Source organism: Salvelinus fontinalis, chromosome 18, assembly GCF_029448725.1.
Source record: "Salvelinus fontinalis isolate EN_2023a chromosome 18, ASM2944872v1, whole genome shotgun sequence".
In the NCBI taxonomy this organism is placed as follows: domain Eukaryota; kingdom Metazoa; phylum Chordata; class Actinopteri; order Salmoniformes; family Salmonidae; genus Salvelinus; species Salvelinus fontinalis.
The window spans coordinates 43,925,094-43,950,292 of record NC_074682.1 but is presented as its reverse complement, the minus strand read 5'-3'; the positions used below and the strand labels follow the sequence as shown (position 1 = coordinate 43,950,292).

At 43.4% G+C, this 25,199-nt stretch overlaps 1 protein-coding gene across 1 annotated transcript; it reads right to left on the bottom strand.

Moving 5' to 3' along the window:
- Nucleotides 1-64: 64 nt before the first annotated feature.
- On the bottom strand, nt 65-25,064 carry sort1a (sortilin 1a). The gene is made up of 20 exons (XM_055869571.1): nt 24,690-25,064; nt 10,024-10,083; nt 9,876-9,949; nt 9,105-9,207; nt 8,766-8,927; nt 8,441-8,514; nt 7,551-7,600; nt 6,076-6,203; nt 5,849-5,993; nt 5,534-5,689; nt 5,323-5,435; nt 5,096-5,198; nt 4,144-4,312; nt 3,817-4,016; nt 3,436-3,625; nt 3,047-3,163; nt 2,851-2,959; nt 2,618-2,730; nt 2,409-2,535; nt 65-2,218 (listed from the first exon to the last, which is right to left on the bottom strand). The coding sequence occupies exons 1-20, from the start codon at nt 24,927-24,929 to the stop codon at nt 2,204-2,206; spliced, it is 2,448 nt and encodes an 815-aa protein (XP_055725546.1). The 5' UTR covers nt 24,930-25,064; the 3' UTR covers nt 65-2,203.
- Nucleotides 25,065-25,199: the final 135 nt, after the last annotated feature.

The window sequence follows — 25,199 nt, the reverse complement described above, 5'->3', positions numbered from 1 at the left end:
ATTAAAGCGTTATAGCATAATGCCTTCTTTGGTGAAGCAGGATCAAATAGACATGACAAGAAAGTTAAACATTTAAACTATTATTTATTCAAAGAGATCAACCTATATTGCAAAAGAGGACTTTCCAAGTCTGTTTGTAAAATTGTCAATGATATATAATAACACAAGCAAACAAACTACTATACACAAGGCCTACAATGGAACAGACTATTCCCAGAAAGATGGAAATCTGAGACAAAACATTATGTCCATTATACAGCTATCTCACAGTATAGCACTGCACCAAAACTCAGCATGAGCTGCCATTTATAATAGCTGGTTAATCAATCCTGATGGTGTGAAAAGAAAATGAGTGCCTGCAACTGCAAAAAGCAAGTACCAGTTGCAAGAGCCCAGAGTGTTTCCTGGTCAGGAAGTCTCCTAACCCTCAATTGGGTCCACTTGGAGATGGAATTACATCCACTTGGAGATGGAATCACTTCATTACACAGTAGACATGCATTAACTCCTTGATATTGTGCTTCTCAAATCTATAAAGAAAACTAGGTAACATTGTCTAATGAAATGCTTGGGACTGAAGGCCCATGATAATTTCTGCCGCTATATGTTATGAATATCGCTTACGTGAATAAAGCACAAGTGAATACTCAAACTGTTTTTATTTCTTAGATATGTTAGCTTATGAAATTCTGAGGTAATAAAATATATTGACAAGAAAATGTTAGGACAATTAATTTCACATAATGTGTCCACTTGCCAATTGTAAAATCCAATAATTCCCACAAACACAAACTTTGAACATAGCGCTTCTTTTGTTAAACAAGATTTCGATTAAATCATAGCCTTCATCGTAATAAAAAAAAGAGCAATGATTCACATTTAACTTAGTAACAGGTTGACAGGGTCTGCTTTTATACCAGTATTCAAAAGTTTGTTACCATAAGTAAACTATTTGCTAACATTACATATCATTGGTTAATATATTTGAGTTCATTAATAATTACATGTATATTATTTATGAACCATTTATTATCAGACCCTTTAATCATATATACACTATGAACAATAAGCCTTACACATGTATTTGCTAAATGTAATGGTTAAATAGTTTACAAGCAGACTATACCAGACACACACATATATTTGATCATTTTTAGATTTAGCTGGGTAAACTGCTATCCAACTAGTTCACTTCAATAGCAGTGTGTGTAAAGATTGTGTAAATTAAGTTAATTTCAGCTGTCATGACTGTTTATGACATTGTTATGACATTGTTAAGTAGGCCTCATGGCAGAGGTTAAAAATGAAAGATTTTTAATTATTGCTGAAGTAATTCACTAGTACAATATGGTCTGTTCAGACTTGACAACTCATTTGCTGAGTAGTTTCCCCCATATTCCCTACCCTCTCAGTATGACAAATCAGATAAATTTTCTCTGCAACACAAAATTATGAAAGTGCTTTGGTAATATAATTCAAGATGTCCACTCTAAGCACAGTAGGACAAGGTACTGTATGGTTAGCTAGTTTATGTTAATGTGGTCATACTCACTAAAGCTGGTATGAGCCTGAAAACGATAACAAATTTAGTATACGTTTTCACCTCACACATATTGTTTATGAAAATTATTATCTTTTACACGTGGTACAAAATTATTTCAGACATAACTACATTTATAACTATGTACCACTTCAGTTGAAAGCTTTCCACATCTCATTTTGTATACTGTCTCTTTCGTAGGGGTGTACCATATCAGGTACTGTACCATAGAAACTCAGTCTGATCCAGTCACACCATTCCCAGTGCCACTGCTGTTGTACCCTGACTCTCTGCACCACAGCAATAGAGCGCCTGCGCCGTGAATCTGCATCAGAAAGCGTTGTGGAGAAAGGAAGGCTGCAGACACAACAAAAGCTCCTTAGGGACACAAAAGCTCTCCTCTGCGCTCCCCTCCACAGGCCCCAAGCCCACAGCCCCTGCCCCACTGCTCTCCAGCCCTCTGCAGGACATGATACATCCCTTTAGTGCCAGTGTCCTTGGGAAGGGAAGAGGTATGTAAGAACTGTTTGCAGTCATTGAGTAGGAGTGGAGTCTCAGAGCAGCTGCGGTATTAGTGGCGGCAGGAGGAGGAGGCAATGCTGGGAGGGAGTAGTCCTGGGTAGGCTGTCAGGTTGGCGGATTAAGTCTCTCGCAGCTCGCTTCTCACTCCAAGAGGTCCTGGGCGGGAAAATCCACACGTACACAGATATACGCCCACACACACACAATGAGAGAGAGAATATCGTGAGGACAAAGGCGAGTGCATGATGCAGGACAAGAGCAGGAATGTACTAGTAATGTGCTGTACACAAAATTGCTGTGTCATACAAAAACTGTGTGTGTCTGTGTATGCTAGCAGTGTGTGAACCTCATCTGAGTCTTCGTGGTAGTGTGTTTTGCCCATCTCGGTGGTGTGTGTGTCCAGTTCATCCACTCCCTCTATCCCATTGGCCTCCGCATGCTGTTGTAGCACTGAGTACCTGTGTACCAGGAACCTGAGCGAGATAACCACACAGTCACATACTGTACACACAGGGAGGACAAAAGTTAGGGAGGAGATAGGTGAGGTAAACTGACCTCCCTCCGCAGACATATTTCTTGACGAGCATAACCCCTGTGGCAGCGCTGATGAGCAGAATCACCATTACAACCACTACTATAGAGGCAGAGCTTAACAAGTTGGCCTCCGTCTGAGAGAGAGAAGGAGAGGGGTGTTAACTTAAGTCTAGAATGGTTTTCCTACTCCTTGACCCAGACAAAGACTTTACCAGATGCTGTATCATAGCTGTAGCAGGAATGCTACCACTGACCAGGGGTTTTGGGTGAAGTGCATTGCTGATGCAGTTTCTCCTCAGATCAATCTCCTTTCTCTTAGGCTGGATCCCACCCTCACACCGGTCGCCTGGAATCTTCCGGTAGCTTTAGGATGGAGAGCAGAAGAGACGGTGAAAAATGGAAGGAGAGAGAGGGATTTTGTTTTTAGTTGTGGTGAGGTGAGTTCCTTACCCGCTGGTCTGCAGCTGTTCTGTGGTGCCGTGAAGACAGAACTCCAGAACATGGCCCTTCAGGTCTGCCTGCTCCACACACTCAGAACTGTTCTCTGCACGGTAGTACCCATAGTCACTACAACAGACAGAGACAGAGAGACAGAGAGAGATGCATATGTCAGTTGTTTGCTTGAACACAAGGAGAGATAGACAGAGGTGATGGTGAAAGATGGATAAGATGGGGAAGCGGGATACCTAGTCAGTTGCACAACTGAATTGCATTCAACCGAAATGTCTTCCAGATTTAACCCGACCCCTCTGAATGGGTGAGGGGAGGAAAGGGAGTCAAATAAAAGGTAAAGAGAGAGTGAGTAGTAACATAGACGGGAAGGTTTATGAGGTGCGGACCACTGGTAGTCGTCCAGTGTGCAGGGGCAGGGGGTGGGCTGGGTGGTGATGACATAATCACGTCCGTTCCAGCAGACAGAATCTTTCCTCAGCCGCAGGAAACGCTCCTTATATCCCAGAATGCATCCGTCATTGGGGTTGTTGAGGTCATCAGAGTGCGCCAACCACTGAACATAGTCTCCTTCCCCACCTGCAGGGGTACATGGAGACCAGTAAGTACAGGCACAAACGCAATCACAAGCACATCCACACGCATGCACACACACACACACACACACACACACACACACACACACACACACACACACACACACACACACACACACACACACACACACACACACACACACACACACACACACACACACACAGTCCACTCACAGTCTCTGGAGAGTAGCTGTTTGAAGTCAATAGTAACAGAGACCCAGTAGTGACTGAGGGGACCCTGCAGGCCCACTCTGTACCCCCACAGGCTGAGGTTCATGGAGTGGGCTCCAGGCTCCAATGCCAGCCCTGTGAAATACAGCGGCTCACTGGTGAAGTTATACACATGCCAACACTGGCCTTCGTCTGTGGAAAACCTGCAGGGGAGATGGAGGAGGAGGGGGAAAAGGCCTCTTAGCATAATTATCAAACACAACCTGAGTGCAAAGATTTGAAATGGCAGGACCTCCTCCATTTCTGTCTGTCTCTCTCTCTTTCACTCACTTGATCTGGTTGACGGGTGCAGATGTGTGTTCGACAGCCACCAAAAGGCCTCCAGAGTCTAGGATGGCGTAGTGGTGGGGTCCGGTTAGCGCTCTCAGCCAGGAGTAGCCTCCATCATCAGACACATACACATCAGGAGACAGCACAGACGCTGGGTCACCCACACTACCTGGAGACAGAGAAAGAGAGGGAGAGGGGAGTGAAGGAATAGGGATATGAATGTTCCATTATTCTAGTGCTCCATAGGGTGGGCCTGTGTTTGTGTTCTTTTTGGGCTCAGTGTAGATGTTCCAAGGTGGCAAAGATCCGGATGGATATTGTCATTTATTGGTGTAGTAACAAACCTCCACCTCACAACCCCAAACTGATCCGTCTGTGCACACTTCTCTTGCTGGCAGAGAGAAAATGTTGCTGTTTTAAAGCTCTTTTCCTGCAATTCTACACATTTTGCCATGTCTTGTGTGTTCATATGATACTGGAGTGACTCAACAAAATCAATGGAGGCCCCTGGGCATGTAATCTGGCTATGATAACTACACTATTTAGATAGGTAAGCTGGGCTAACCAGCTACCAAGCTAACAGGTGCTAGTGCCAGGGTTATTTGACTCTTACCCTACGAGGTCCAGAGCCTGCTGGTTTTCTGTTCTACCTGATAATTAATTGCACCCATCTGGTGTGCCAGGTGTAAATCAGTCCCTGATTAGAGGGGAATAATGAAGTGGAACTGTCTTTGAGATCCAGAGTTGAGTTTGAGGGGGCTAGTTGATAAATTGGACATTTCTGACATTGAATGACATAACTGCCCATGCACTTCCACATTTCTAAATTCCACCTTGTACAATCTACTATTACAACTCTCAACAGCAGTAAAAATGAACCCCATTCTGGGTCTGGATCCAGACCGCGGTCCGAAATATTGAGTATGGCTGGTGTATACTGTGTGTGTGTTACCATGAGCCAGAATGAGGCCTATAGCGTTGAACTGTGTGAGGGGCAGCAGAGGGACGTTCATCTTCATAGAGATGCTGTATAAGGCGTGGATGTGCAGGCTGCACTGTAGACACACAGGGTGGGTAAGGGACAAGGACAAAACACTCATGAAATACAAAGCTTACATACAGTATTGCTAAAGCACACATATATAATCACAGGGTTGTGTGTGTGTGTGTGTGTCTCACTCGGTCCGGGCGGTTGGTGGCGGTCTCAGTGTCACAGCGGCTGTTTCGAGGCCGTTGGACCGGCCGCCACTCCCCCCCCTGGTCAAACGACACCACAGTCTCCACTGAGCCGTCTACAGAGGGAGTGGAGGGGGGGGGGGGGGTCAGACTGTATAGAAAAACACTTCAAAACTGTGCGTCTCTGTGTCCGTGTGTGGCAGTGTAGACCCACCCTCTGTGAGTACGCTGGTCATGTAGACACCCCTGAGCGAGGTGACGTTGGTGAAATCAGTGTCGCCCCCTGTGGCCGTGTAGAGGTGGCGCTCCAGAGACTTGGAGTAGAGCGTCCCTCTGTCATCTGATATGTAGATGGTCCCTATGCCAGTGTCTGTCACAATGTGTCACTAAGTAAATAAAGCTTCATAAACCATCTATTGTCATGTAGACGAAAGCTTCATCTGGGAGGATAGCAAGGGACAAGTGAGATCTTAACAAAGACACACATCTAAGAAAGAATCTTAATCCATAATTGTGTGTTCTGACTGACCTCCAGGTTCGTCTACGTGCATGAACACCATGTCGTCGCTGGCTGCCAATATGGAGTAGAACTGCTCATGGCCAACAGTAGGGAGCTGAGCCATGTTCCACACATTACCACCATCTACCGACACATGGATCATACGCTGGGTACCCTGAGGAACACACACACACATTATAACACACGCAGACTTTACTGTGGAAATGCACATACTAACGTAACACACACACACACACCGAGCCAGTCATGATGGAGGCGAAGACAAAGCGTCCTCCCAGTACGAAGGAGTAGATCTTGCTGGCGATGGTCTTGATGTTCTTGCCATAGTCTAGAGACCTCTTCAGCTCCAACATGCCCTTATCATCTGAAGAGGGGAGAGGGAAAGAGACGAGTCAAAACACGTATGATTGTTATCAGTACAAAGTTTGAGATTTTTTGCTCATCTATATACACCATATATACAAAATATGTGGACACTCCTTCAAATTAGTGGATTTGGCTATTTCAGCCACACCCGTTGAGGACAGGTGTATAAAATCGAGCGCACATATATGCAATCTCCATAGACAAACATTGGCAGTAGAATGGCCTTACTGAAGAACTCAATGACTTTCAACGTGGCACAGTCATAGGATGCCACCTTTCCAACAAGTCGGTTCATCAAATTTCGGCCCCGCTAGAGCTGCCCTGGTGAACTACAAGCTCACAGAATGGGATCGCTGAAGCGCGTAAAAATCATCTGTCATCGGTTGCAACACTCACTACCGAGTTCCCCACTGCCTCTGGAAGAAACGTCTGCACAATAACGGTTTGTCGGGAGCTTCATGAAATGGGTTTCCATGGCTGAGCAGCCACACACAAGGTCACCATGCTCAATGCCAAGAGTAGGCTGGAGTGGTGTAAAGCCCGCTCTGGAGCAGTGGAAACACGTTCTCTGGAGTGATGAATCACGCTTCACCATCTGGCAGTCCGATGGAAGTATCTGGGTTTGGTGGATGCCAGGAGAACGCTACCTGCCCAAATGCATAATGCCAACTGTAATGTTTGGAGGAGGAATAATGGTCTGGGGCTATTTTTCATGGTTCGGGCTAGGCCCCTTAGTTCCAGTGAAGGGAAATCTTAACGCTACAGCATTCAATGACATTCTAGACGATTCTGTGCTTCCAACTTTGTTTCAGCATGAAAATTCCCCTGTGCACAAAGCGAGGTCCATACAGAAATGGTTTGTCGAGATTGGTGTGGAAGAACTTGACTGGCCTGCACAGAGCCCTGACCTCAACTCCATCGAACACCTTTGGAATGAATTGGAACGCCAACTGCGAGCCAGGCCTAATCGCCCAACATCAGTGCCCAACCTCACAAATGCTCTTGTGGCTGAATGGAAGCAAGTCCCCGTAGCAATGTTCCAACATCTAGTGGAAATCCTTCCCAGAAGAGTGAAGGCTATTATAGCAGCAGAGGGGGCACCAACTCCATATTAATGCCCGTGATTTTCGAATGAGATGTTCGACGAGCAGGTGTCCCTATACTTTTGGTCATGTAGTGTATCATTGTGTGCTGTTGTGTATGGTGAATCGTGTGGCTGTGTTATTGTTAGTGCAGTCTCTCTGGACAGATGTCTGGCTCAATGATTCTACTGTTAGTGATTTATTTGTTGTTATTAGTGTTGAGTTGACATGAGGTTGTGTTACTGTCGTCATGGTCTACTCACTGCAGGATCCGTTAGAGTTTGTGGTGAAGTAGATGCTGTCCTCAGGACCCCTAGGATCACACAGACAGACGGACAGTGAGACAGACGGACAGACAGACAGACAAGAGATCTTTCCTATTCACTGGGGATTGAGGCCGGTACATTCCTCCTGACGCGTATACACGTAGCAGGGTTATACAAAACAGATGGTGTGGAATATGGACTCATCCCACCGTGACACCCCTTTAAAGGAATGAAAACATCTGGTTCCCACCTGACTGAGGTGTCACTCGACTGCTGCTGAAGTGACAATATTCACCAACCCACTGTACAACTGACCTCTACCAGGAGTTGTGAAATGAATATACACTATTCTGCTGACTCCTGATTCACTGTCCTGGGAGCCCAAACTGCTTGTGTAATGCATTCTGGTCAGAGCTCCAATTGAAGCTGTGGCCACAGAGTTCCCAGAATGCTGTGCGAGGCGATGATTGTGCAGTAACTACCACATCCTGTCTCTTTGACCTGATCTGAACTTCTGTTGCTGCACTGAAACTGGAGTCAAATATGTGGTCACAACTGACAGGCAAGACAGCTGGAATAACAACAATAAAGTCAAGCTTGCACACACACACACACACACACACACACACACACACACACACACACACACACACACACACACACACACACACACAACTCCTGTAGCTGTTTGTTTTGCTCACACCACTGATTGGGAGAGAAAATGAGAGAAAAAGGGAGAAGGATCCGGGCGATACAGAGGTAAATTATATGCTGTTCGAATACGGAGCTAGAGGACATAGATGTTTGTTTGGAAGTAAACAAGATCATAAAAAACATCCATTGTTACTGATTGATTAATAATGAACTGGTTAAATGGAAGCTCTCACCATCTGACCAGACACACGCTGTCATGGATCTTCCTCCAGGTGGAGCCAAAGTCTTCAGACAGCCACAGTTCCAACTGGAGGAGAGGAGAGAGGGACGAAAAAAACAGATCATATTCAAAGAGGAAAGGCAGATACCTAGTCAGTTGTACAACCGAATGCATTCAACTGAAATGTGTCTTTCACATTTAACCCAACCCCTCGGAGGCTGCCTTAATCGAGGGTTATGTGCCATGATGCTGAGGGTCAGGGATCAGAGGTTAGAGGTTAGGGTCATGTACAATGATGTTGAGGGTCAGGGTTATGGCTTAGGGTCAGGGTTATGTACCGTGATGCTGAGGGTCAGTAGCACGTTACTGTCGTTGGGGTTATACAGTGTCTGAATCAGAGGAAAGAAGGGGAGGTCCGCTGGGGAAAAACTATGTCCATAATCCAGCGAGCGGAAAATCCGGGATCCTCCTCCCTCTGACACATCACCTGTCATGATCACCTGGATGACAGAAAGACAGTGGATCAGAGGAGAACCCAGGAGATCACTAGTACCAGAGAGAAACAAAGACTAGTTTGATTACTGGAGCTGTGCATCTGTTGACTGAATCCTCTAGGTACAATCCAGTCTATACAGACAGAATATGTCTACGTAGTCATGAAGGGAAGAAGCACTGACCCTGCCAGAGTTGTCAGGACCAATGGCGATGCCAAACTCAGTCTGAACAAACGTGTTGTTGATCAGGTGGGTCACGTCCTGGAATGTCTTTCCATAGTCCTCGCTGGGAGAGAGAGACAGGGGGGGAATGTACAAAAACCTACTGGGCACTCCCAATACAAAATCAGGAATCCTTATATTAAAAGCATCATAACTCCACTATTTTTTATTTTAAATTTTACCCCCTTTCGCCCCAATTTCCGTGGTATCCAATCGCTAGTAATTACTATCTTGTCTCATCGCTACAACTCCCGTACGGGCTCGGGAGAGACGAAGGTCGAAAGCCATGCGTCCTCCGAAGCACAACCCAACCAAGCCGCACTGCTTCTTAACCTCCAACCCGGAAGCCAGCCGCACCAATGTGTCGGAGGAAACACCGTGCACCTGGCCCCCTCGGTTAGCGCGCACTACGCCCGGCCCGCCACAGGAGTCGCTGGAGCGCGATGAGACAAGGATATCCCTACCGGCCAAACCCTCCCTAACCCGGACGACGCTAGGCCAATTGTGCGCGGACCTCCCGGTCGCAGCCGGCTGCGACAGAGCCTGGGCGCAAACCCAGAGACTCTGGTGGCGCAGCTAGCACTGTGATGCAGTGCCCTAGACCACTGCGCCACCCGGGAGGCCAACTCCACTATTTTAAGGGTGACCCCAAAAGTTAATGTGCGATTCAATCGCTGATGAGTTGAGACTGGTAAAAATAGACCCGTATCTCCTGTATCTGGAGTTTCTGACCTGCGGTAGAGTTTAGACTGGCCAAGGCGAATCATGAAGACAGGCACCTGGAATGTGGTTAGCACCAGAAGCACCTGTGGAGATACAACACAGGCTTTACAGGTGAACACACACACACACACACACACACAGTTTACACTCTACTTACCCCTGTGCCATCTCCCACCCAGGCCAGAGACACTGAGCCACTCAAGTCATTGAAGGCATACTGCAGACAGGAGAGAAAGAGAAGGCTTATCAACATGGCTTACAAAGGATCATGAGGTACAGCACGTGTAGCGTCGTGTGGTTTACGCTAAGTGAAATCACAGGGTACAGGAAACAGTCAAATTTGACACGTGATGTCATACAGAACACAGAGGGACATTCACTTGTGTGATTCCCCTTTTCCTACTCTCCTTTATCCAAATCCTGCCTGTTCAACACAGGGAGAGTTGACCACACACACACATACACACCTCCCAGGCTGTTGCTGAGTGTCCCAACTGTCAAACAATGTTCTTTGTATGGAACTGTGAGTGTGACCTACATTCCTACTTGGCTGACAAGCTGAGAGGCCCGAGAACAAGAGAGTGACTGAGGGCCTTGTGTCCTGAAAGCAGGACAAAAACACTCTTGCGCACACAGGCCCCTAATTCTCCTGAGGGCCCCCTAAAGTTTTAGTCCAGTCTGCAGACGATGGAGAGAGAGTGACAGAGAATATGTGTGTGTGCCTTAGAGCTGATCGAGAGATTACCCCCAGAAAGAGACAGAGGGGAAAGAAAGAGAGCTAAGACAAAGAAGTCAGGTGGAGAACATAAAGAGTGTTTGTCTTACATTACCACTAATCCAGAGTTCACTTCTTCCATTCTACCCTGAATTACATCTAGTAGGTCTGTGGAGAGAGGAGGCTATGGTTCCCCCACCACTAGCCTGCCTCTATGTGTTGTTTATGAGGAGAGGTAAGGCCTGGAGAGTGTCTGCTACTCTAGGAAGTCTATAAAGCCACAGGAGGCAGGCAGGCAGGAGGCAGGCAGGCAGCTCTCTGGAAACTACTAGTAAACAGGTCCATTGGAACACATGATCGCTCCAAGTGTGAACACAAGTTTCCATCCTTTCTTCAAAAGCATCGGTTCCTCACACTCTCTCTCCATCCTTCCTCCTCCAAATACAGTAGATATGTTCATACAACCCCTCAATCCTTCCTTAATCCTGCTCCAAAGGAATCATCTCACTCTTCATTCCTCCTCTGAAGTGATCTGATCGACCCGGTTCAACTTGAGTTCAAAGACTATTGTTGAAAACAACCCTGCCAGGTTTAAGCTGGCACGCCTGGGCACAAATTATGTTACTGTAGCAGATTGTTCATGTTATGGGGGTGGAAAGGCTTCTGCTTTTCTTAGGAGTATAATAGTACAAGACCAATGCTTGTACACCTGTGTCAAATCTAACCAAGAACGTGTTTTCTTAATTTGTTCCTCTGAACCCCTGCCAGGCTGCCTGGACAACCGATACCCTGCCCTGAGTTTAAAACCCAAAACAAAGCAGCAAGGCAGTGTGGGACAGGTCAGCCTCGGTCAGCCCAGTCAGCAGCTCCAGCTGGATGACAGGGACCAGAGGAGGTTCTGTCACAGACAGATATATTTTAACTTGGTGGGAGGGACGAGGAGTAAGAAGAGGGGGATGAGGAAGAGAGGAGACTGCCTGAGGGGATGAATTGATACCATCAACGGACAGAAGATGAGATGGAGGAGGGAGGAAAAATAATTTAATTGTCAAATACAGCTACAAACCCTGTGTCCTCACTGCCAGACAGGATGTGACCTCACAGACCAGACATGAGCTCACATCCTGTGACGAAATATTCCAGAGCTAAAGCACACACACCACTGGTATACTGTAGGGCTGGGAGGTTACAGGCCAGCACAGTGAGACCCTTATTCTGCAGGGTTCTAGGTGTTAACAAGAGTGCTACATCAATATTTCCAGAAATAAAGGTCAAACACATGCAGGCTGTGATCTTTGAGGTCAAGCTGTGTAAATGTCATATATGGTTTGGAGGGTTGGGTATGAAGCTTAAAGGAGCAGGGAGAGAGGGGCTGCAGGCTGCAGGGTCAGATGACAGCTGTGTCTGTACCAGAGCCATGTATTTAGAGAGTTGGGCCAACTTCTAGAATTTTGAATATTGATCTAATTTTAGACATTCAGGTACATAGCATTATTTAAATATTCCCCATTTAATGTAAATGGAATGCTAACATGGCTGCCATAGAATGTTGTGGTTTCATGTAAATGGAATGCTAACATGGCTGCCATAGAATGTTGTGGTTTCATGTAAATGGAATGCTAACATGGCTGCCATAGAATGTTGTGGTTTCATGTAAATGCTTCATAATGCAGAAACCTCAATGGTCCAACACTCTAAATGCATGGATCTGGCTGGTACTGTATATAGGGCTATTGCAGGTCTAGGTACAGTAGGTTTGAGGCACTGGGCTGGAGCTGAGTGAAGTGAAAGTCTGGTCCTACTTGAAGCTCAGTCAGCTATTAGCATCTGGGAGGAGACACATACACAGCCCATTACTCCACCCCTATTGAGTGAAGATGGGATAATATGGAGAAGAAAAAAAAAACACAGCCAACCATGAAACTTTCCTTCACCCTACATTTCTTCCTCCCCTATCCTCTTTCCTATCCCCTTCTTTCTTTATATCTAGCCGTCCAACTCTCCTTCCCTCCCTTTCTCTGCCCCCTTCTCTCCGTCCCTCTCTCTATCCTCTGGACACAAACAGCACGTGGAACGTCACTGTGCTGCTTTCCTTGGTTCTGTGCTGCTGGCTGCAACCCAGCTCTGAGACACACACTGAGACACACACACACACATACACACACACACACACACACACACACACACACACACACACACACACACACACACACACACACACACACACAGGGAACAGGACATGTTTTCTCTGTACATTCTGACCACAGACCAGAGGAAAAAAAACAGCCAGCCAGCCTGACCCTCATGGTGTTATTATTGCACATTTAGACACATTCAATCAAATGACGAAGGTGAATACTACACAGAAAAAAGGTAATAAACAGCAACACATAGCCCTAGATGCGTGGAATAATTAATTACATTTTCCTTAAATACTTCAGTTTTGTGTCTTCTCTCCTTGGATCAGAGGTCAGGGAGAGATAGTGGTGTGTGTCTGAGACTAGGAGTTTGTGCTGGACACAGATAAAGAGGTCTTTAGCCTGTGGGTTTCTCAGCCCTGGAGAGTCAGGATGTAAACATACAGCTGGATATTCAGACAGACGGTCACTGTGGTTCTGGCCAGTTAGATTTATAGGCATAATTCCATAGTTCCCACTGGTGTCAGTGACCACTTTAGTTAGCCTACATTTTACACAGATATTTGGACACGTATGATGTTATGCATTACTGACAAGTTACCCTGAATAATCATAATGTATGTTGATAACACTAATGTCTTATGTAGGTAGTGTTGTTAATGGTTATTTACTGTATAACACACTGTAGACCTATATCCTTCTGTTCCTTGCTTAGGGGCATTTCCATGCAACAAAAAAAAAAAACATGAGCACGAACATGTCAAGTTCATAGGATGGAAAATGGGTCTTAGAAAACATCAAGCAGGTAAAGTCTTATTAGGTATTAGAAATACATCAGAACACAATGTTAGCGTAAAGACTCCTCCCAACTATTTTGCCATATTGACAAGGTAAAACTCTGTCGTTCTGCCCCTGAACAAGGCAGTTAACCCACTGTTCCTAGGCCGTTATTGTAAATAAGAATTTGTTCTTAACTGACTTGCCTAGTTAAATAAAAAAATAAAAAATGGTATACTGCGCTAATTTCCCTAATGTGGACAGTTTGTGTTACTACCTTACACAAGCTTTCATTTTCAAGCTATACAATTTAGTGGAACTATAAATAATTTTTACCTCAGATTGGTGATGTTAGTATAAAAGTTTAGTCATCACGATGACGTAAGATTGATTGCTTAAAACGACTCAATATCTTTGGTTCTGTACCGCTGATATTGTCAAGCTGGGATGCGCAGGACTTAGAACGAGGAGTTAATGAAATGGCACAGAGCATTTGGGTGGTCTCTCTATAAAAGTCGCTGGCCACACACCAATACATATTTTGGACAGTCAACCGTTGTCACTGTTGATATCCTATGCTGGGTCGTGATTCATTTAAGTTAACAGAAAAAGTGGTCTGTTCCCTTTGTGGTGAAATCAACAACCGACATTCCAAAATATAGATATAAGCCTTCTACAAGTTGTCATCGAACCAAGTACAGGTTGTTATTGCAAGTTTCTCTGTGGCCTTTGAATAGTGTTAGTTTAAACAGTGCTACATCCCCGTTGTGCTGAATTTAGTGTGAGATCCATGGAAGAATTAACGACCCGGTCACACCGACAGCGTCTTTTGCGTTTTGTTACACCAGAAATACATTCATTTCCAATGGAACGATGTGTTTGCCTTGCAGCATTGCCTTGCAGAGACGGCTGCAGTGCATTGTGTGTGGTGCATACGTTGGATTTATCGAACATATGCATCAAATTGTATCCGTAGACGGCTTGACAAAAATAGTAGCAGAAGGTGAATGTTGAACTTTTGTTGCACACATATCCAGATGATGCTGCGTACCATTTTGCGCTATAACGTTGTAGGTGTGATCCAGGCGTTACAAAAAAGAGTTGCGTTACAACCGCGTTGGTATTGTGTGTAGATTGATGAGAAAACATGTTTTATTAAATTTTCCAAAATGTGGAAAACATGAAGGGGGGTCTACTTTGAAAGCACCGTATACACACTACATCAAGAGAAGTATGTGGACACCTGCTCGTCGAACATCTCATTCCAAAATCATGGGCGTTAATATGGAGCTGGTCCCCCCTTTAGTGCTATAACAAGATGAACACAGGCTTTAGCCTACACATTGAACTAAATTAGCAGATCATCTTGAGACGGCGAGTCAGTCAGAAGGGGAGAAAATATCAACTTCAAAACTTCTCTCAGTAGCAAAGCTAGCTTTGCTTACTTAGCTGTCACTAAGTTACTAACGCCTTTGTTTGTTGAACTTGAATGGCAAAGACACACCCACATTAAATCACACCCCAAAGACAACTCTCATTTGGGCTTCAGTAATGACCGAACACATGCGGAATCGGTGAGTGCAGTTCACCTTTAAGATATTTTCACATTTCTCTCCCTCATCAGGAGGGAGAATAATCATAGTCGCGGGAAGTAGGGGTGCTGCAGCACCCTAGGAAAAACATACACATATATACACAGTTGAAGTCGGAAGTTTACATACATTTAGGTTGGAGTCATTAAAACTTGTTTTTCAAACCCCTCCACAAATTTCTTGTTAATAAACTATAGTTTTGGCAAGTCGGTTAGGACATCTACTTTGTGCATGACACAAGTACTTTTTCCAGCAATTGTTTACAGACAGATAATTTCACTTAAAATTCACTGTATCACAATTCCAGTGGACCAGAAGTTTACATACACTAAGTTGACTGTGCCTTTAAACAGATGGCTTTAGAAGCTTCTGGCTTTAGAAGCTTCGGATAGGCAAATTGATAACATTTGAGTCAATTGGAGGTGTACCTGTGGATGTATTTCAAGGCCTACCTTCAAACTCAGTGGCTCTTTGCTTGACATCATGGAGAAATCAAAAGAAATCAGCCAAGACCTCAGGAAATAATTGTGGACCTCCACAAGTCTGGTTCATCCTTGGGAGCAATTTCCAAATGCCTGAAGGTACCACGTTCATCTGTACAAACAATAGTATGCAAGTATGAACACCATGGGATCATACAGCCGTCATACTGCTCAGGAAGGAGACGCGTTCTGTCTTCTAGAGATGAACGTACTTTGGTGCGAAAAGTGTAAATCAATCCCGGAACAACAGCAAAGGACCTTGTGAAGATGCTGGAGGAAACAGGTACAAAAGTATCTATACCCACAGTGAAACGAGTCCTATATCGACATAATCGGAAAGGCCGCTCAGCAAGGAAGAAGCCACTACTCCAAAACCGCCATTAAAAAAAGCCAGACAACGGTTTGCAACTGCACATGGGGACAAAGATCGTACTTTTTGGAGAAATGTCCTCTGGTCTGATGAAACAAAAATGACTATCCATAATGACAATCGTTATGATTGGAGGAAAAAGGGGGAGGCTTGCAAGCCGAAGAACACCATCCCAACCGTGAAGCACCAGGGTGGCAGCATCATGTTGTGGGGGTGCTTTGCTGCAGGAGGGACTGGTGCACTTCACAAAATAGATGGCATCATGAGGTAGGAAAATTATGTGGATATATTTAAGCAACATCTCAAGACATCAGTCAGGATGTTAAAGCTTGGTTGCAAATGGATCTTCCAAACTCAAATGATTGGCATCTTACCATTCAAACAATGAAACCTGATCTAGGATAACTTTTTAAAACATGAAATTATTTGGCTTGCTCTAAAAGGATTTGGCTAAAAGCAAATCTACCCGCTAAGCATACTTTCAAAGTTGTGGCAAGGACAACAAAGTCAAGGTATTAGAGTGGCCATCACAAAGCCCTGACCTCAATCCTATAGAACATGTGTGGGCAGAACTGATAAAGCATGTGCGAGCAAAGAGGCCTACAAACCTGACTCAGTTACACCAGCTCTGTCTGGAGAAATGGGCCAAACTTCACCCAACTTATTGTGGGAAGCTTGTGGAAGGCTCCCCGAAACGTTTGACCCATGTTAAACAATTCAAAGGCAATGCTACCAAATACTAATTGAGTGTATTTAAACTTCTGACCCACTGGGAATGTGATGAAAGAAATAAAAGCTGAAATAAATAATTCTCTCTACTATTATTCTGACATTTCACATTCTTAAAATAAAGTGGTAATCCTAACTGACCTAAAACAGGGAATTTTTACTAGGATTAAATGTCAGGAATTGTGAAAAACTGAGTTTAAATGTATTTGGCTAAGGTGTATGTAAACTTCCGTCTTCAACTGTACACACACACACACACACACACACAAAGGTTTTGCACACTTGGCATTCTCTCAACCAGCTTCATGAGGAAAAATCTGTCATCTAGGCAAAGGTGGCTACTTTGAAAAATCTAAAATCTATTTTGATTTGTTTAACACTTTTTTTGGTTACGACATGATTCATATGTGTTGTCAGTTTTGATGTCTTCATTATTATTCTACAATGTAAAAAAATACAAAACTTTGAATGAGTAGGTGTGTCCAAACTTTTGACTGGTACTGTATATGTGTACAGTTACAAGAACAAAAGATTATTGTGAATAGGCAAATTAATATAATAGTTTGATTAAAATGTTTACATGCTTTGCAAGGAGAACGATTTGCTTAATAATCCTGTTTCCATGGACACATCTGAAATCAGGCTACCTGATGGGAATTTGACAAAGGCAGAAAATCGGCAATTAAAATAATTGTTCTACCACACGTACCATGTCATTTTTGGGAAGCCTATTTGATTCTGAGCTCGGTTATATAATGTTTGAAAAGAGGGAGGCTTGCACTGCTGGTGCTAGCACATGTGCACATCAAACACACCGCTGGAACGCCGATTAAGGTCTTTACATGTCCTAATAATTTGAAAGATTGCTGAGACAACCAGGTGTTTAAATTTGCATATGCTTACTTTGATTATGACCTTACACCAATTAAGATTAGCTAAGTAAGGTGTTTACATGGCTAATGGAATACTCGGCCTACTGCCATTATCAGTTTGGTATCGGACTATTAGTGTGCATGTACAGTAAACATACTCTGATTGGTACAGGTCAGTGGAGGCTGGTGGGAGGAGCTACAGGACAATGAGCTCATTGGAATGGCTGGAATGTGTCATGAACCAGCTCGTAGCCCGTAACAAAGAAGGAGACAACGTGGAGATAAGGAATAACCGATATATTTATTAAACAAAGTAAACTACAAACAATTAACAATGGTGTCTGTGTGTAATCAGTAGTGTTAATGAGTGGTTGTGTGCATAGATGGTGAAAATTAGGTTTGTTGAGAGGTGCCAAAACAAACAAGCCACAAAATTCCACAACCAAAAATAACAGTGTGTCTGCATGGAGCGAGTCTCCTCAATGAATGGGGTGAAGATATATTTATCCCCAGGACACACCCGAGCCCAGGTGTGTCCCATTTCGCTGACGACCCTCCCAGCTCCGCCCACCGACATCCTATTAAGGAAAACAAGAGCAAAGAGAAAGAATTCGGCAGACAGAGTGGGAGGGTTGTCACAAATGGAATTAATAGAATGTGGTTTCCTTATGTTTGATGTGTTTGATACTGTTCCATTTATTACATTCCAGCACTTACTATGAGCCCATACTCCTATAGCTCCTCCCACCAGCCTCCACTGGTACAGATTTGGTCCGCTCCAGACCAACCAAATTTGGTCTTGTTTGGGGGTGGAGCTCATTAGAATGATAGAAATATAACCAAACATGCAAAGGAGGATATTACATTTAGTTAACTTTGTGTATCTATTCAGGATACATCACCATGAAGAGAATGACATTTATAATTATGCCTTTTTGTGAAGTAGAAATTAGGGACGCATAATGTCAGTCTGTTATTATATTTCTGTTACCGGGTGTTAATCAACTTCACTTATAGTCTAATAACCAAAATATTTTTTTTCAAACTCAAGGTGTCATATCAAAGCTGACACCCGATTATTTTTGTAGACATCTTTGAATCTTAATTTGGAGTAGATATTTAACAGAGTTTTGGGAAAACGTGGTCACAAACTGAGGAAGATTTTATCATTCTGTTACCAAACTTTACATCTGCACTGTACATGTATATTTGTAAAATGTTCGGTGGAAATTGTTAAACGTAGTGCTTGTGCATTGAGTCGTATGGTTTGTTTAACTTTGCAATCAATGGTTTTTGTTTGGCATACTTTTAAAGTAAAAAAAGAAATCTGAGTCAGCATCATTCTGTTACCATGGAATTTCACTTCTTGTCACTTTCTGTAACTAAGACCCTGGCCCCTCACACAGTGCTCGACCTTAGAGGTTCTAAACCTAGAGGCGCAACGTCACAATACTTTCGGGAATTCTTCATAAAGCAGACTCGGCAGACCAGACTGAAGTTTGCCAAGTCAAGTGAAAACCTTAGCTGTTAAATTTCAGAAAAATACAAAACCTTGATTCAAGCCAATCTCTTAAGTAGCTGAAATGTTCGTTGCTACAACCTCGTGAAAGAGAAAAACTGACACTTTTCATCAAAACAACTTTATATTGAAGTTGTGCCTTTGATTTGACTGTCTGCACATGCGCAGTTCGGTGCGACACGGCCATTAGACCTGATGACGTGTTTCTGCGCATGAATCACCTACAAGTATGATCAGAGATTTCTATTGGAGAAGCAGATTCTGCAAATCGTCATATTGTACTATCTTTGGCTACACTGTGTTGGAACATACTGTCGCACACACTCTCCTCTTTAAATGAGCCATGTCAACTGTTCGTTTGTTGCACAATGCTATGGAAACCAAAAAGAGGCATTGACTGAATCAATTATCTCTCTGGTATTTAGGGGTGTAAGTCTCTCACGAATTGTAACAGACTTTTATGACTAGCAAGTGAGCCGAGGCTTGTGTTGTCTTGACACAGAAGATTCAGCCCTCGCCACAAACCTAAAAAAAGATACTGGCCCCCTGTGCCTTGTCTTGGCCAGTCAGCCTGCTCTTATAGCAGATAGACTCACTGGAGGTCCGAGAGAAACATGTGGGGAATGTTTATGAGGGAGCACAGGGTAGTGTGGATAGGAGTTGGTGGGTGGACCACACTGCCAATAGGAGTGCTTTTTCCATGGTCAAAAGGAGCTTCAGGTGTTCCAACTCTAGCACATTCACTCACTGATCTGACATCACAAAGACCATCAAGTACTTAGTTGTGGCATTTCACAGAATTCTAGAACATTCCTCTGGCCGTATTCGTATTTGTCTACCATGAAAACACCAGGACTGTACTGAACTGGCTGTTCTGCTCCTAAAAACACTTCCTGCTTCCCTGAGGACAAAGAGAGCTGGAGAGACGGCCAAATTAAGTTACCGCTGGGTTTCAAAGCTCCTGTGAGTTGGAAGGGGGTAGAGAATGCACTGGGAAGGCCATTTTAACTGGAGATGGGCTAAGCTGGTTTACTGTGGGATTACCAGAGAGAGATTGTTTATGGAGTTGGGAGGAACTTCTAAGTGTCCATTTGGGAAGTCATCAAGACTCGGGCCGAGGGGGTTTGAGAACATTTGGAGAGAGGTCGAGAGAGATTTGGATGGTTTTTGTAGCATATCTCATTGGCTGGAGGGTTCTGGTCAGGTCCATATGAGAGATCATAATTCCATAGCAAACTGGGTTAGGGTGTGGGCCTTGAGGCATATCTCAGTGCAGGGACTTTTCTGCCAGAGAAACCCTTGGGCGGCCGCCTATGAGTTTTTTGGGGTTCAAAACTGTGAAATATATACAGAATGAGTCAAAAGTTAACACCTACTCATTCTGAATACTTTACAAATGCACTTCTACTTTGTACAATAATAGTGATGACATCAAAACTATGAAATAACACATATGAAATCATGTAGTAACCAAAAGAAGTGTTCAACAAATCAAAATATATATTATATTTGAGATTCTTCAAAGTAGCAACCCTTTGCCTCGATGACAGCTTTGCGTACTCTTGGCATTCATGAGGCAGTCACCTGGAATGCATTTCAATTAACAGGTGTGCCTTATTAAAAGTTAATTTATGGAATTTCTAGCATTCTTAACGCATGAGCCAATCAGTTGTGTTGTGACAAGGTATGGGGTGGTATACAGAAGATAGCCCTATTTGATTAAATACCAAGTCCTTATTTTGGCAAGAACAGCTCAAATAACCAAAGAGAAACGACAGTCCATCATTACTTTAAGACATGTCAGTCAATGCGCAATGATGCGCTACGATGAAACTGTCTCTCATGAAGACCGTCACAGGAAAGGAAGACACAGAGTTACCTCTGCTGCAGAGGATAAGTTCATTAGAGTTACCAGCCTCAGAAATTACAGCCCAAATAAATGCTTCACAGAGTTCAAGTAACAGACACATCTCAACATCAACTGTTCAGAGGAGTTGACCTTCATGGTCGAATTGCTGCAAAGAAACCACTACTAAAGGACACCAATAAGAACAAGAGACTTGCTTGGGCCAAGAAACACGAGCAATGGACATTAGACCGGCAGAAATCTGTCCTTTGGTCTGATGAGTCCAAATTTGATATTTTTGGTTTCAACTGCCATGTCTTTGTGAGAGAGTACAGAGTAGGTGAACTGATGATCTCTGCATGTGTGGTTCAAGACTGTTGGAAAAGCATTCCAGGTGAAGCTGGTTGAGAGTGCGAAAAGCTGTCATCAAGGCAAAGGGTGGCTACTTTGAAGTATATTTTGATTTGTTTAACACTTTTTGGGTTACTACAAGATTCAATGTGTTATTTCATAGTTTCGATGTCTTCACTAGTATTCTACAATGTAAAAAATAGTAAAAATAAAGAAAACTCTTTGAATGAGTAGGTGTGTCCAAACTTTTGACTGGTACTGTATACACAAACGCACATACGGAAAATATTCAGACCCCTCGACTTGTCCCACATTTTGTTACGTTACAGCCTTATTCTAAAATGGATTAAATCGTTTTTTCCCATCAATCTACACACAATACCCCTTAATGACAAGGCAAACTGGCCTTTAGACATTTTTGCAAGTGTATTAAAAATAGAAAACTGAATTATCACATTTACATACAGTTGAAGTCGGAAGTTTACATACACCTTAGCCAAATACATTTTAACTCCGTTTTTCACAATTCCTGACATTTAATCCTAGTACAATTTCCCTGTCTTAGATCAGTTAGGATCACCACTTTATTTTAAGAATGTGAAATGTCAGAATAATAGAGAGAATGATTTATTTCAGCTTTTATTTCTTTTATCGCATTCACAGTGGGTCAGAAGTTTACATACTCTCAACTGATTCAGGTTTGTAGGCCTCTTTGCTCGCACACACTTTTTCAGTTCTGCCCACAAATTTTCTATAGGATTGATGTAAGAGCTTTATGATGGCCACTCCAATACCTTGACTTTGTTGTCCTTAAGCCACTTTGCCACTTTGAAAGTATGCTTGGGGACACTGTCCATTTGGAAGACCCATTTGCAACCAAGCTTTAAACTTCCTGACTGATGTCTTGAGATGTTGCTTCAATATATCCACATAAATTCCCTTCCTCATGATGCCATCTATTTTTTTAATTGCACCAGTCCCTCCTGCAGCAAAGCACCCCCACAACCTGATGCTGCCACCCCCGTACTTCACGGTTGGGATGGTGTTCTTTGGCTTGCAAGCATTCCCCTTTTTCCTCCAAACATAACGATGGGCAAGGTCCTTTGCTGTTGTTCTGGGGTTGACTTGCACTTTTCGCACCAAATTACACTCATCTCTTGGAGAGAGAACGTGTCTCCTTCCTGAGCGGTATGACGGCTGCGTGGTCCCATGGTGTTTATACTTGCGTACTATTGTTTGTACAAATGAACATGGTACCTTCAGGTGTTTCGAAATTGCTCCCAAGGATGAACCAGACTTGTGGAGGTCTACATTTCTTTTCTGAGGTCTTGGATGATTTCATTTGATTTTCCCATGATGTCAAGCAAAGAGGCACTGAGATTGAAGGTAGGCCTTGAAATACATCCACACGTACTCCTCCAATTGACTCAAATGATATCAATTAGCCTATCAGAAGCTTCTAAAGCCATGACATCATTATTTGGAATTTTCCAAGCTGTTTAAAGGCACAGTCAACTTAGTGTATGTAAACTTCTGACCCACTGGAATTGTGATACAGTGAATTATAAGTTAAATAATCTGTCTGTAAACAATTGTTGGAAAAATTACTTGTGTCATGTACAAAGTAGATGTCCTAACCGACTTGCCAAAACTATAGTTTGTTAACAAGAAATTTGTGGAGTGGTTGAAAAACTAGTTTTAATGACTCCAACATAAGTGTACGTAAACTTCCGACTTCAACTCAGCATTGAGTCACATTTGCAGGGCCCACAACCCACTCCACTAAATACACAAAGAAGCCATGTGGAGTCTGGGCTGCAAGAGTGTTCTAGTAGGCCAATAGCAGAGCCAGAGGCATCACAGCGTATGGGGTGGGTTAGCCCAGACAAACACTGCCATTTTTGCTGCTCCTCATAAGGCCACATTTAGCCTGAGTTAGCGGTGGCTTACACTATAACCCCATTAGCATCTGCCTTCAACTGGCTGAACAGAATCACCTGACTCCTCAGTGACAGAGGCAGGCCAGTGTTGACTGATAGGGAAATAAATGCTGACAAAATGTTACAGGGGTTTGCATTTCCTCTCCACCTCAATCATGGCATGCATGCAGTGTGCTAACTTTTTGTCAGTCTCAGAACATGATACTTACATAGTTTGTTTCATGTTGCAAACAGTAATGAAACACTATGTCCCTTTTTCTACTGCATCACAGTGGAGCAGAGCGGAGCAGTGAACTGCACAGAGAGCATCCACTCAAAGGAGACCCTGCTAGTGTACAGTCATATGAACTCACACCAAAACTGCTGCTTACAGACAGCAATTTACATTCCCCAACGCACCTTTTTCTGCAATACAGGCAACCACTCTGGCTGCTATAACCAGCTCTGTTAACATAAAGACGTGATGCAAAGCAACATGCCCAGCAACAGTAGGTTAAAATATAAGTAGTCATGATGATTTGAGCAATGTTTGGCCCATAGACATCCTAAGCCATCATTGTTCTCATTCAGTCAGTCTATACTTTACTATAAATATATTGGCCTTCAATTATGTTCAATATGATGTTTTTTTAGGGTCTGGGGGTGATAATGAAGTTAGACTTTTTGTGTATTTAAATCACCGCATATATTACCAAACTATACAGAGACAGGCCTACCGAATGTAGGAGACTGATGCCACAATATGATCCATCCTCTATCAATAATGGATGCATTATGAGAAAACGGAATGCATATTCACTCCACCTGACCCTTTGCTGTAGGGTACTCCTTGGGTCAAACTCACTTTGACTGAATCCCTAGTAGAAACAATAGCAAAGCAGGTACCCTGCCCGTTTTGGTAAAAAGCTGAGGGATGGGCCTGGAGAATTGTAACCACTCTCAAATTAATTTACAGAGCTATGGATGCAAGGACTGACCATCCATGATATCAAATGTGTCGTTTTAACCATGTTTTGAGGCTATACAGCAAGGGGGGTGTGGGTTACATTTACATTGTTTTGGAGTAAAACAAGCTTATATTTTTAGGTTCTATGGGGTCGACAGTTGGAGAACACAATTTATAAATGCCTCGAGTTTAGTTCAAGTATCAATGGGTGTATATCGTCAATTTATAAATAAAGAATATGCAGCAACTAAGGATTGTAGCTTTAAGACAGTCTAACTCTTGTCAGAATATGCAATAAAGTTCATCCTTCTAATCAATCAGTCAATTAGGAATGTATAGCCCACGTGGTGATAAAGTCACAAATGACAGATTATCACAATGGATTTGACCATTCCTCAATCAAATCCCTGAGAGAAATATGATTATTTTCGCTGTGGTGGGAAATCTGGGTTGCAGCCAACACAAATCAATTACAATGTGCAGTTTTATGACGTTTTATTTTATATTTTACAAGCAACAGACTATGATAATACAAAAGAAACTTACGGTGTGTGTGTTATTTTTCAGCGTGGACTCGAATCCCGTTAGAGATTTGCACGTCTCTGCGTCGGGGTCAGTGCTCCGTTTGTTAAGGTTGTGTCCAGACAACACCGGCGAATCTCTCGGTCGCGGGGTCTTCACGAACGTTGTGTGTGCTCCGCCGAAGAAGTTGGCTTTCTTACAGATATCCTCGCATAGCGCATAGGTAAATAACCAGACAACAGCGATGCTATACAGCGGAGTCATATTCGCAAGTCTGAATTGTGTTGCTAAAAATCAATTTAGTAATCCGTTTCTATTATCACCAACTGTATTTAGACTACCCCACGTAGGCGGCGGCATACAGTGTTCATCTGGTGCAGAAGTGAACTGTGGCGTTTTAAAATAAGACGCCCACCTATCAGTCCGATTGGTTGAGACTTAATTGAAATGCCTTTTCATTGGATTGTAGATGCGTCCATTCATTCCTTATTCTTCCCAGTAGGAGCAAAGTTATTTGCTATTACGCTACCTGGC